The sequence below is a fragment of the Cuculus canorus genome, chromosome 2, assembly GCF_017976375.1.
Source record: "Cuculus canorus isolate bCucCan1 chromosome 2, bCucCan1.pri, whole genome shotgun sequence".
NCBI lineage: Eukaryota > Metazoa > Chordata > Aves > Cuculiformes > Cuculidae > Cuculus > Cuculus canorus.
Window position 1 is genome coordinate 136,797,535 of NC_071402.1, and position 12,970 is coordinate 136,810,504.

General features: G+C 37.6%; 1 protein-coding gene across 3 annotated transcripts in view; it reads right to left on the reverse strand.

Moving 5' to 3' along the window:
• CDK14 (cyclin dependent kinase 14) overlaps positions 1-12,970 on the reverse strand; it is a 318,721-nt gene that overhangs the window by 211,941 nt on the left and 93,810 nt on the right. For all 3 annotated transcript variants that reach the window (XM_054059028.1, XM_054059029.1, XM_054059027.1), the window contains one exon: positions 2,844-2,923. In XM_054059028.1, the coding sequence (XP_053915003.1) occupies positions 2,844-2,923 (80 nt within the window). The remainder of the gene's footprint in view (positions 1-2,843; positions 2,924-12,970) is intronic.

Below are 12,970 nucleotides of genomic sequence, written 5' to 3' on the forward strand. Positions count from 1 at the left end.
TCTGCCTGAATTTGCGCTGCACTAATGGAAAATTAGAAAATTAGGAATAAGTCAGGGTCAAAACCTGCCTGGTTTCTCTGTTATGAAAGCCTTTGGAAAAAAATGCCCTCCAAACGACCTTTTGCTCACAATACCATACATGCATGCATTTGTTGATTAGGGCAACACTGCTAGTCAGTTACGAGAAATTAGAAGTTGATCTCATCTTCAGTGGTATTTGTCCTTGTTCTAATTCTCCCAGCCTAAATTATAGTGCTTGAGCCCTGTGTCAGCCAAAAGAGATCAAGAAAAATCTGCTTAACACAGTGTCCCATTCTTACTGGTTTTTCATCTCAAACTTATCTGATAACTTCAAGGGCTCATACAAGCATTCCTTTTTATTATTATTTTTATTTATTTATTTTATTCCAAACATGTAGCTACGATCAGCTATGGCTGCATTACAGAACCCAGCACGCCCAAGACGGATGAGATGCTGCTAAGAGTAAAGCAACAGCTTACTTAAGCCTTGCTGGTGAAGCTGCAGTGTTACTGTCAAATAAAAGCGGCCTGGCACAAGATCAGTGAGACTATTTTCTGAAAGTTATATTTGTAATACAGCCTTTCTTACTTTTCTGGTCCCAATATTTGATTCTGACAAAATCAAAACAAACAGAAAAAAAAGCCAAAGCCAAACTAGGTACAGCTTTTCCCCTTCCCATCTTATATATCATGTAAACTTCTGCATGACGTAAAGCACACAGGACTGTATTTCTACCAATAGCTCCTACAGATCTGAATGAAGTTCTGCTGCCCATGGGACACGATTACATTTACCAAATAAATTCACAACCAATCAACCTCTAACGTGAGTTTGACCCAACCTAACGAAGAGTCCACGGAAGCAGAGGAGAAAAACCTCTCATTAGCCTAATACTCTCTGGATCTAGTCCCAGCCTAGGTGAGTACTTAGAAACACAATGGATGCATACAGTCCCATCAAAATTAGTAAGACACTGCATCCTTAAGGATATATATATTAGTTAATAAGAACTTTTCTAGAAACGAGCTTTCTTCTACTAATATTAAGGTACCAAAATTCTACCTGGCTTCAACCAAAGTACTGTAGAGTGGCTAAAAAGGAAACATCTCCAATGACAGTGTGAAAAGTACTTTCATGCAAGCGTGCCTTTATACTTGAAGAAAAAAATCAAGTGGAAAAATCTCTGTTCTTTCTCCTCAGAAATACTTCTTTATAATGAGCTCTCACAACAAACTATTTATGAAGGAAAACACATTATACTCCATTTGACAGTTATAACAATATAAACTTCTATCTAAACCAAACTCATATTTAAAAAAAAACCTTTTAAGTGTTACTAAAAAGGCAAAAGAAAGACATATCTACTCCTTTTCTATTAAGTGAGTACCATATCAACTGAAATCCTGGAGAACAATAAACATATTTGAAACACAGGCTGTTATGCCTTGAACTTGGCGTGACAAATACTGAAAGCTTCGCTCGTAACCCTCTGCACACCTTGTTATCATGGCACAGCTGCAGAGACAGAGAGCTCTCAGATAAAATATATATCTTCATGAATAAACGTGTCAGATCATTCAATAATTATTACTCAAACAAAGCAATACTGGAGAACTACTGAAATTCCTTCCTAAATTCGCCACACACATTTTTTTCTCCCCTGCTTTGTGAAAGAGTCCCCTTTAAAATACACAACCTTAGGATGGAAATCCACAGCACTTTAAAGATTTCTAACTTCAGGGTGTCAATCACAAGCAACATGGATCTTTTTTTACCCCCAAATGGGCTCACTGTACAGACAGACATACGGCATATGTCTTCCGCTTCAGGAATACAGGCAGGAAGGAGGGACAAGGGAGCTGCAACTGCTGGGACTCTGGCTGTTAAGGCCAAAAAGCCGCATACCTTCCATACAGGATCACATTGTATACCCTCTGAGGGTTGATGTTCTGCTACTTTCCTGGATTTTCCCACCTCAGGAATTATGCTGAGTTAGCCAGCAGAGTTTTAAAAGGTCCCTCAGAAGTTGCAACAGTCTCATCTCCCTAGTTCACTACCAATTTAATCTGAGTCTGAACGAGTGGTGTGACAGTAAATTGTTTACTCTTTCTCTGCAGAGGCTAATTTGTAGTACCTTCAACCAGAGGTGGCCCACACACAAAAAGGTACATCCAGCAATTCCTGCAAAGGAGCTCAGCACAGGCAGGCCCAGATAAAGCAGCTGTCACTAGGGACCAGAAAAGGCTGACAAGGAAGCATAAAGAACCAGAGCAGAAAGTATGACAAGCATCTCCAAGCACACTAGCTAAGAGACATTCCCAAGCCATGCAATTCACAGTCCGCAGGGAAGGAAAACCAAACAAAAGCTCATACCAAACTACACATGGCTTCTAAGATGCCTGTATTTTTGCTCCCTGATCTTCTTATTGCCCTCATCAAGAAATGCTTTTCTTCGCTTTATGTTGCGGGTATATGAAAAATTACATCTACCTTCATTTTAGGTGCAGCCTCCAGACAAGAAGTGCGACTTACTGAGTTCCCTCGTCTTCCAGAGTGACTTCTCACACCCACATTAAAACATGCTCTTATGGTTTTTGTATAGTAAATCTAACAAGAGCCAAAGCAGAAGCATAGCTGCATTCTTTAACAAGAACACCTACACCAAAGGCTTTGTTTTTGAATCACCAAAGTTTCTTTTTACTGAGAACATAACCATATAATTTGAATTCTCAAGCTATTCACTATAGCATGGCACAGAAATAAGAAGTACAATGTAATTACAAAAACCCCTCATGTATAATCAGTAAATCTGAGCGCATACCTTCCCTGATAGCAGTAAATGGGGTTCCTTCCTCTTCTTGTAATCTAATTACTTTCAATGCCACCAGCTTTCCATTTACCCTGAAAGGGAAAGAGGGGAGGGGAAGGAGAAATAAAAAAAAAAAATAAAATTAAAGCAGAAACAGTATTTCTCATAATAGAACTTGTTTCCCATCATGTACTTATTCAATTTCTTCCTGTCAATGCCAGTGATTCATTTATAGCACTGTAAGAAACACTTCATAGCTTCTATAATGTCAACTTCATATTTTCACACTCAAATGCAATCCAAGAAATGATCTCAGCTTTCTGTGAGTCAGTCTGTTTTCTTTCTATCACATCACTAAACTGAAGCTTTCTTAAGAAGTATCACATTGTAAAATATAGTTTCAAAGTTTCTGTCCCTTATTTGATCAAACTGTTCAAAGAAAAAGGCACATAATTTTCATCAATCATCCCATCTACAGTATATCCATATTCATATTGATTGCCTCCTTCCCACTGCATTACAGCCATAATTATCACCCCTGGCAAACTATGGAAGTTTGAGATGGGAAATATTTCTTGGGTTATTCTGACCATTTCTCATTAAGGCAGGATTGGTACATTCTCAAGTACAAGGTGCACACTAGTTTTAGATTATAATGGCTCCCATTTATAAAGTTAAATATATTCTGTGCTCCAAGGGACAAAACTTCCCAACAGGTCACCCTAGTTTCAAATCTGTTGGCTGGTTTCACTTCAAGCTTTCAAAATTTCACCATGTATGACTCACATTCAAGGTCTTGCAAAAAAATCCAGTTGGGTCAGTTTATCCAAATCAAATCTCACAACAACTGAATGAAATCGATTACCCTGCTCAAGGACAAATTCATAGTCTGAAACTTCAACAGATCCCCCAGGTATGACAAGCAACGGTGAGGACAGACTACTGAAAAGGCTTAATACAGCCCCCCCATTATTATTACAATATCTTTCCGTAAAAGAAAAGTAGCCTTTACAGTCACAAAGTCCAAGGAAGCACTGGAGCATTCATACTGATACAGACACAGGCAATTCCCTACTGTACTGGGCCCTATAAAATGTATTCATTTTTCTAAGTAAGATGACATGGACAACTACCATGTTCAAATTCAACTTATCCCTCAAGGCTTTTAATTTTTGCAGTTAGATTACTTCAGTGACAGGATGACTACCGTCTTGTTTCTTCCAATTATTCTTCTTTCATAATTGTCAGAATCTCATTAGCCCTATACACAGTATTGTGTAATGACTCTGGGCAGCTTAAGAAATCCTGGTCAAGACTGTTTTCTGACCACTTTCCAACTATTCATAGTGCTTCAGACACGCACTAGTTCAAGACTCAGGCCGCTAGTCACTGTTGAAAGATAATTAGCATCATAACCCTACTGGATTATCTGTATTTCTCCTTATAATTGCCTTACACATATTTTTGTTTCGATTTAAGCAGGACTTCTGGCATCCGAAAAAGATACGCCTTGCCCCATGTCATACAGAGACAGGAGAAAAGCCATACTAAAAGCAGAAGCAGGAAAAAACTAATGACAGACACGCAGTTCATAAGCAGGTGTAATTTTCGATTCCTCCATCAATACACAACTCTATCTATCACATACTTATAAAAAAACTTAACAAAACTGGATAACTTGATTATTTTAAAATAGATGCAATAACTGTGCAGGAGGAAGTTAAATGTGAGAAGCAAGACCATTTTGCAGATTAAGAACAGGACAGATGCTGTGTTCAGAGAGGGCAATGCAGAGAAGTCAAAAATGAGATCAAGAAGATATTAAGGAAACAGGGATGTGGAATCTCTTGCCAGAGAGATAGGCAAATTGCTCACAGCATTGTGCAATTATGTACTTTCAAATCCAAAGTTCTACATTCCATTGATTCATTAAGAATAACATAAATGGCAATAGCATGGAACTCATTTCAAAGAAGTCACAATTAAATACAGACTATGCTATTTAGTTATCACTGTCATTTTGTCATTGGTACCTGTCATCATCTTGGTAAACATCATGGCAACTCTTAATACTATGGAAATGATCAAACTAATCTGAAGCAGAGTTACTCTGGGATTTCATTTTCCCCTTTAGTGTCATTTATCTCCACTATATTAATCTACAACTTCCAGAATAAAACAGCCTCCTTATTCTCATTTACTACCAAGTCATTAAAATCTATTTTTTTTCCCCTCAGCTCATTTTCTGTAAACAGGTGCATATAAATCTGGAGAGGCAAATGTATCGTCAGTGAAAAAAGGCAACTGTGTACATTCACATCCTTCAACTATTTTCCCACTGATGCAATCTTAGTATGCAGTTAGATGATGCTGTAGAGATGAGCTAATGGCCACCTTTGGGTATAGTCTTGGTCCTGCAATCCCTGCCGCACACCCCTGCTGCTATCTTGTATTCCTGTTAGACCGTATAGCGAGATTGCTTGGGGAGCTTAAACAAAAGACTGGCGCTTGCAAAAGAACCAAGTCATATTTTAAAATATTACAAAGGCATTTTTCAGATTTTAAAAGTAAAAACCACCAGAAAGATATGAAAAGAAGAACTGGGACTACTTCTTGAGAAGCAATGAGCCATGGTATCCAGCCAACTATGTCATAAAATTATGCCATGAATCTTGAGATGACGTGCCAAAATAATGTGGCAATTTCCTCAGGAATAACATTGAAAAAGAGAGACCTGGAGAAAATTACCTCCGCAACCTATCAGAACTTGTCTTTGCAGTCTTCAGTAGTGATCTGATAAGGTTAGCAGAATTCCTTGAAGATATTACTTCACATTTGTCTTCCACAACTTTCAAAACACACTCAGTCTTTCCATTATTTTCAAATACAAGTAGAAAAATTGGTGGGTAGACAGCCTTTTAGACAGTGAAAAGGCAATACTGTTGCTCCTTTTGATATGTAGGATTCATTAAACCACCTCTCTTACTTACTGTCCAAAGTAAATAATTTCATGGCTTCTCAAAACAATATACTTAACTGGGTCGAGGAATTCATTTATCTTATATTCATCCTGTCAACTGCCTCATTAGTTTCTATTAAGGCCAATACTAATTATAAAATTCCTATTTTCTCACATGCCATCCTCCTTCCTAAACAAACTTGCTTTCCCTTCCTCTCTGTCATTCAAAAAATCTTCAGAGAAAGGACAGAAATTTTGAAGCCTGTCTAATTATCACACAAAGCTACTTTACTCTAGGCGATTCACCAGCAGGCGATGGACAATTTTCCAGTTTACAGAAATTCAGCATTTTAATGTAACATAATCTTTTCTAATAAATATCTGGTTTTATATGCAATGTAGGCAAAAGAAAAATGAGTCCAAATTGTTTTATGTATCATATAGTAAAAGTCTGTATATTACAAAAAATACAAACAAGCCAGATATTACAAAAAATGTGAATATAATGTGTCGTTCTGCTCTTTGTAAAAGAGCACATATCAGCACTACTAAAATAAATATGTTTATAAAAATGACAGTTTTTGAGAATGTAGAGAAGATTAGAATTTATTTAATGCTTTAATGTATCATGAAGAATATACAATACTGATGAATATAAGTAACTGATTACTTAATTGGCTTCAGTGGGAATACTGCTGACGATGCCACGTGGAGAACAAAAGAGTACAATAACACTATTTGCACAAGTTCTTCAGTTATATTTAGGTGCAATAAATGCTCTAAATATAATACGTTTAAAAACACCAATTAACAGAAAATCTGCCACTGATTTCGATCTGTTTATTTAATACAGAGTTTTACCACCGGCTGGAGTTGAGGCCAAGTTCGTTAACTCAAGCAAGTGCTAAGCTTAGGAACATTTCTGCAAAGAAAATTCAGTACCAGGTATTGGGATGATGCTCTAATTTGTGATAAACATTTCAAGAAACTTATTTTTATGAAAGAAAAGTAACTCTCATTTGTTAAGTCTTCAATTATATGAAATCTCAAAGTTTGATCATCAAACCCTGAGAACATCTAATTAGTTCTACTCAACAGTGATATTAATGTCACAAACAGACATCTAAAACTCCAAACAGACCGTGGTGGCCTAACGAAAGCAGGCTCTGTCAGAATTTTCCTTTGAAGAAACCTGACAGAGGCAAATTCACTGTAGGTTTAGTCACCTCTAATTATTCTACCAACGAGTAACTAATTCCAAGCTGAGGGAAACACTGCTTTTAATCATTATCATAAAATACAGTTCAGTCTAAACATGGTCTATATTATATTTCTCTTACTGAAAGTCTCACACTTGTAGTTTACAAAAACCACTTAAGTACTGCTAAAGCCCTATGGTGCAAATACTCAAGAAACTAACAGGGCCTCTCAATTTCTCTTTTTGACTCTCGCTTTTAACTTCCATTCTAAACAAAAATTACCTTGTTTTAGAAGGCAGTGAATTAAAGATACTTCATAATGCTGACATTTATTAGGGCTGAAAAACAGAAGATCAAAGAGTTCTGAGAGAGATGAAGGACTTAAATTATTAATTAGCATTGTCACTGGAATGCAGGGATCCTGCTCTTCACAGGACTCAAGGAAATCTCATACAATGTGGCAGCCCTCGCTTAAACAGGAGCAGGTGAGCAGCACCAGAGCATTTATCTCCAGGTCCCTCGTACCTGCTTCCCAGCCTGTATCATTCAGTTCTAACTAATCAGCTGCTCATCTAAGCACAGGGGCAGCGCTCGACCCATGCTTGCTGGAAGCAAATCACCTGCAACTGGCAGCAAGGAGAGCGATGCACAGCACCTGTGCTCCTCCATATATCTTGCATCTCTTTGGGCCCCACTGGTTCATATAAAGAACTGGTTTTCACGTAAAGATAATTTGAAGACAGATACAGTGGTGTTGCTTATAAGCAAAGTGGCCTCTTATTGTTCTGCACATTGACAGTCACAAGGGATCTTTTGAGTGATGTTGTTCCACATCTAACTGGAAAAATACATTGGTGCATAATGGCACTCACCTGGCAAATTACTTCAGTGTTTGCTCTGCCATTCTAATCATGCACGTAAGTGTCAGTGCCAATAAATTAGGATCCAATAATTTCTAGCACTTGTATCCAATGTAACTACGTTCTATCCTAGTTTTCTGTGACATTTTCCTGTGCAATCCTAGGTAAGCAACATAACAGATTTTCTTTCCCAGTTTCGCCCCCTGCCATGAGAGATAATGATGCTAGGTCACCTTTGTAAACTGTTTTGCAGGTTGAAGTACACCATATCCAGTGAAGTGTTCTCTTTGCATATACAACTAAGGAGGAAAAATCTCCCAATATTTCTTCTGAACACTGAGAAATTCACTCAGTATATGATAAATAAAGTCAATGATTCACCTTCTAGTTAGAATCTCAGTAACTTATTTTAGTAGACACACTACTGTAATATTTTTTTCCACCATTTGGCAACGTGGCTCAATATCTAGTTGCCATTAGTTCATCTAGTTATCATCAGTTTCGCATCTAGTTCAGCTTGAAGTTGTTTTTATTAAATATTTAGAATGTTGGAGATATTTTTAAAAGCATCTATGTACACAGTTTATAAATAACATGTCATGACTTTAAAATGTATAGTAAAAAGTCTATAAAAATCAGTTAAGCACATCAGTTTAAAAAATATGGGGGGAAAGGAAAAAAAAAATGGGAAGCTCTAGTAGGTAACCATGAAGTGACTTTTCAGAATCCATGAATATATATTCATTTTCCAGCCATCTGGTATCCTCAGATGAAGACTTTCATTTGTAGATGAATACCGTTTTCATACAATTTGCAAGAAATAAAAGGAACTTTTGAGAAGTTTAGGTCGTTAAGGGAACATGAACCTGGGCAATTTTGAAATACTCAGTCTAATTAAACAGGGAAAAAAATGAAATAAATCTTACATGTGAACTGGCCTGTTGCACTTGAAATGTATCAGGGAGCATGTGAACACAGCACCTCACAGAAGTATGGAATAAAGCTAGGAAAATTACTAAAAAGCAAGAGCATGACAGACAAAACCAAGGCAAGTTCCTCAGGCTGTTCGAAGCCTATGGCACTTGAAATAGGTTGCACACAAAGCACAAAAAAAGACAATGGAAGAGTCAGGGAAGACTCATGACAACTAAAAGAAACTGTGCAACTTAAAAAAAAAAAATAGTCAGAACAGGAGTTAGCTCCACCAGTCATCCTGAGAGAAGGTTTCACCACCATAAATACAAAAATCAAAATACTTAAGTCATCGTTTTTTGTGAGCAGCCATCCACAAACATATATATGAAATATGATTGTCAGCTATGTATTCATATCGCATACTACAATACATCTTGCCAATGACAAATACAGGTAGATGATTCAAATATTCCCTGCTGCCCCAAGAATAAAATGGCATGGAAATTGCAGCCAGTGCAGAGCATGGTGCCTGCCCTCTTGAGCATGATTTCTCTCCAATATCTGCGCTCTATACCACAAACTCCTTATTGATTTTCAGGTGAATAGTAAAAGATACTGCCTTTGATGGAGATAAATGGAAAACGCCTTGACTACCGGAAAAAATACCTTTCATCTTCAGGTACATTGCCTTGAACACAAAAAAAAAGAAATCAGATTTCAAACAGAATTGGGGAGGTGCCTTGACTGAAGGACTGCCCTGCACCTCTGCTGCCTTCGAGCTCTTGGTGACAGCATCAGCTTCTACCGCGCTCTGCTTTATGCTCTACCCATTTCTCATATTAAGAGTCAAAAGGGATAGGGAACAGAATTTATCAGGGCAAGCATTTTATTAGGGATAAATTGAAATGATGTAATTTTGTGGTAGGGAAATTAGGCAAAAATGTGTTGATTTGAGTTCTCTGTTACAAATTCTACAGATATTTTGAATACTTTGAGCACATGCAACTTAGTAAAGGTGACAAAAATATATAGGGATAAACTAAAAATCACGTGGACAAGGAAGAAGGAGATAAGAAATCATGGCACTGCAGAAGCAGTGAAGATACCATTGGCTTGCCTCTCAAAACAGACACACGCAGTGCAAGCAGCAGTCACAGATCACATCACTTTAACTGAAGTAAAATTTTTTAATTCTTTGCCTTGGAGGGCAATTGAACGCAGTGGGAGGAAAGGATTGAAACCATGCCAACTTGTACTACTGCCAAAAGCACAGGTTTTTCCCTTAAGTGAAATATGCAGAGTTCTCAGTGCAAGCATGCAAGGCCTCCACACTGCTGTGCAAGGGGCTCTGTTTGGCAGCAGCTCCCTTGTCCTGTCACCAGCTTCATCTCCAGGCTCTCATAACTTATATCAACATTTGTGTGCCACAGATCAAGCCAGATCCCATTGCTGTACATTCAGGTAAATTTATAATCAAGAAGGGAAGTTCAACAGCAGTAGGAAGATACATGCATCGATACAGACAGACAGCACTTCTTTAGCTCAGCTGCAAAATGAAAGGATACAGGAATTCACAAGGCACCTATTGCCTTCCATGTATTGCACAGCAAATGTTCACAGCATCAGTCAATGGAACTTGCATCACTTTCTGCAGCATTATCAGTAAATTCCTATGTGTGCTTCTCTAAAATTTTACATTTAAAAAAAGCAAAAATTACTTCAAAGTGATCTGACTTTCATGCAGTCAGCAGCCTCTTGGGGTTTTATACAACAAAGTAATGTGAGAATCTAACCTGAATGAAAGTAGAAAATGAACATGCCAAGATGAGTTTCATTACACATGCCTGATGTGCAATACGTGAAATCAAATAGATTTGCCTATTGATGCAACCGTCAGCCAGAAACAAATGGTGGCTTGGCTATTTCTCCAATAAACAAAAAAGCCCAGCCTAGGAGAATACTGCTTCACCTCCCTCAATAACACAGTCCCTTTCACTCTGCTGCTTCCTCACTCCAGGGAATCATTTTTATTTGACTACAAAAAGAGAAATCCATCATCCAGTAAGAGGAATTAGATCACTTCATTTCACTTTCCTGGGATACTGCTGCAAATACTCAAATAGACAGAAAAGTAATGGGTTTGACAGGAAGGCAAAGGCTTGTTACCACTGACCCTGCTCCAAGTTCTAAAAAGCTAGGCTTGCCCTGAAAGCAGGTTATTGCACACATTACTTTAAATTTTGAGAAAGGAATGGCTGATTTTATGTCTTTGGAGGCAGGTACATATCTTTTAGTCTTTTGAAATAGTAAGCTAAGATCATGAATTTTTTATTCCATCATTATGATCAGCAGGGGAAATGATTTCAAAAGCTGAAATATATCTCAGGAAACGCATTAAGAAAAATCTCAAACCTCACTACTTGCCACACGCAGCTGATGATAAATATCAAGGTAAATAATTCTGAGGACAAAGCATCACTCAAAACAGCTCAATCTGATCTTAAACTATCCATTTTCAATTATGGGTGAGGACACGCCTCAGAAACATTTTGGCAAAATGAGAAAGCCAAGCATTAGATTCATTTGAGAATTAGGGATTCTCAAACATTTTGACCAAAATGCACTTGTTGTGCAAATATTACCACCTTTTCAAAATACACGTCATGTCTACCTTCTGCTGTGTGCCACAAGGACTTAACCCTTCAGCAGTCAAACAGGGCACATGCCAAAACAAACAGCCCTCTTTCAACCCATTTTGCTCATTTTTCTTCCCACTGCACCTGTAAGGCAGGCAAACACAGTGATGCATGTCACAGTCTCACCCTACATACCCACATCAGGTGTGAGAAAAACAATTCTGTACCTGTTCCTTGTAGTTTTAGATTAAACTATAAATGCCCAGAGCCAATGTGCCAGGAAAGAAGCAGCAAAGTTAGATCTTCATGGAATGGCCAGAGCCAGTGTTGGCCCATCCACGCACCCCTCCCCATCCATCTACCTTCCCCAAAAGAATGTCACAGCAGTGATGTTCCTTCTTAGTGAACACCACCTAGACCAGAGATTCCTCAGTTTCCCATTAGGACAGAAGAGGTAACAGGATTACATTACCCCAACCAACAACTTTTGAAATAGCAGTTAGCCCCTGTAGTGTTCCTCTTGTTCTTTAGGAACAACTTTCTCCTGCTGTGAAGTACTTCAAATGTTTCTGTAGTTGAAAAAAAAAAAAAAGGAAATCTGGACTGGAGGTGCTGAATCTGAATGGTGCTGTGTAATACAGGAATTAATCAGTTCTCAGGAAGAAAAAAAAGTAAGCCAAACAAAATTAAGCCTGTGAAGGAATATTACTATAACCTAGAAATATTCTCTGCATATGCATTCTTATCCACATCCTGTTACACATCCTGTTTTCAAAACACACTTTAAGGATCTTGCAAAATAAGTTATGAAGCAGCAGAAGAAAGCTGGATATAATTGCTCTAATTCACACCACTTATCCAGAGCTTGCTATTTATAATGGAGAATGCAGAGAGCCCAGTAATTTCAATTTAATATTCAACTACCATTAAAATCATTGAAGTATTTCTTACAGATCTGTAGTCAGGTCTATTAAAACAAATTAATATTTCTAACCAATCTATGTTTCATAATCATTCACAAATTACCACTGAATGAAATGGCTTCAGGGAAGTGCTTTGCTTTATTTTTAACTTTCTGTCTGTTCCACTGATCACTGGGACAACTAGCAGCCCTGTTGCCTTTGTTCAATCTTATTGAAAGCCAAGGCATAGGGGATAACTATCACTAGATATGTGTTATGATTTTACTGAAGGCGTTTACTAAAAAGGTTGCAAACTGAAATCTATACCATTTCCTCATATTACATAGATCCCACTAAAAAGCTTACATGTGTATAATGCCCAGAACTTACAGTGATGCATGACTGAATCATTTAAAATACAATATTTTCTTGATGAAAGCTGCCAGTGAAAGACAATACATGTACTGGTATGGCATAAGTGTAAATACATCTACATTTAGAACATGTTTTTATTCATGTCAGCTGTCACTGTGCTTATCAATCTCAAAGCTACTGAGACATGAGGACACGCTTCATTCTGATTTATCACAAATATTCAGTGAAAAAAAAAATTTCTCTACCTAACTAAGTTAATGATCCTGGAAAATGATAACACATATTTCCTTGTT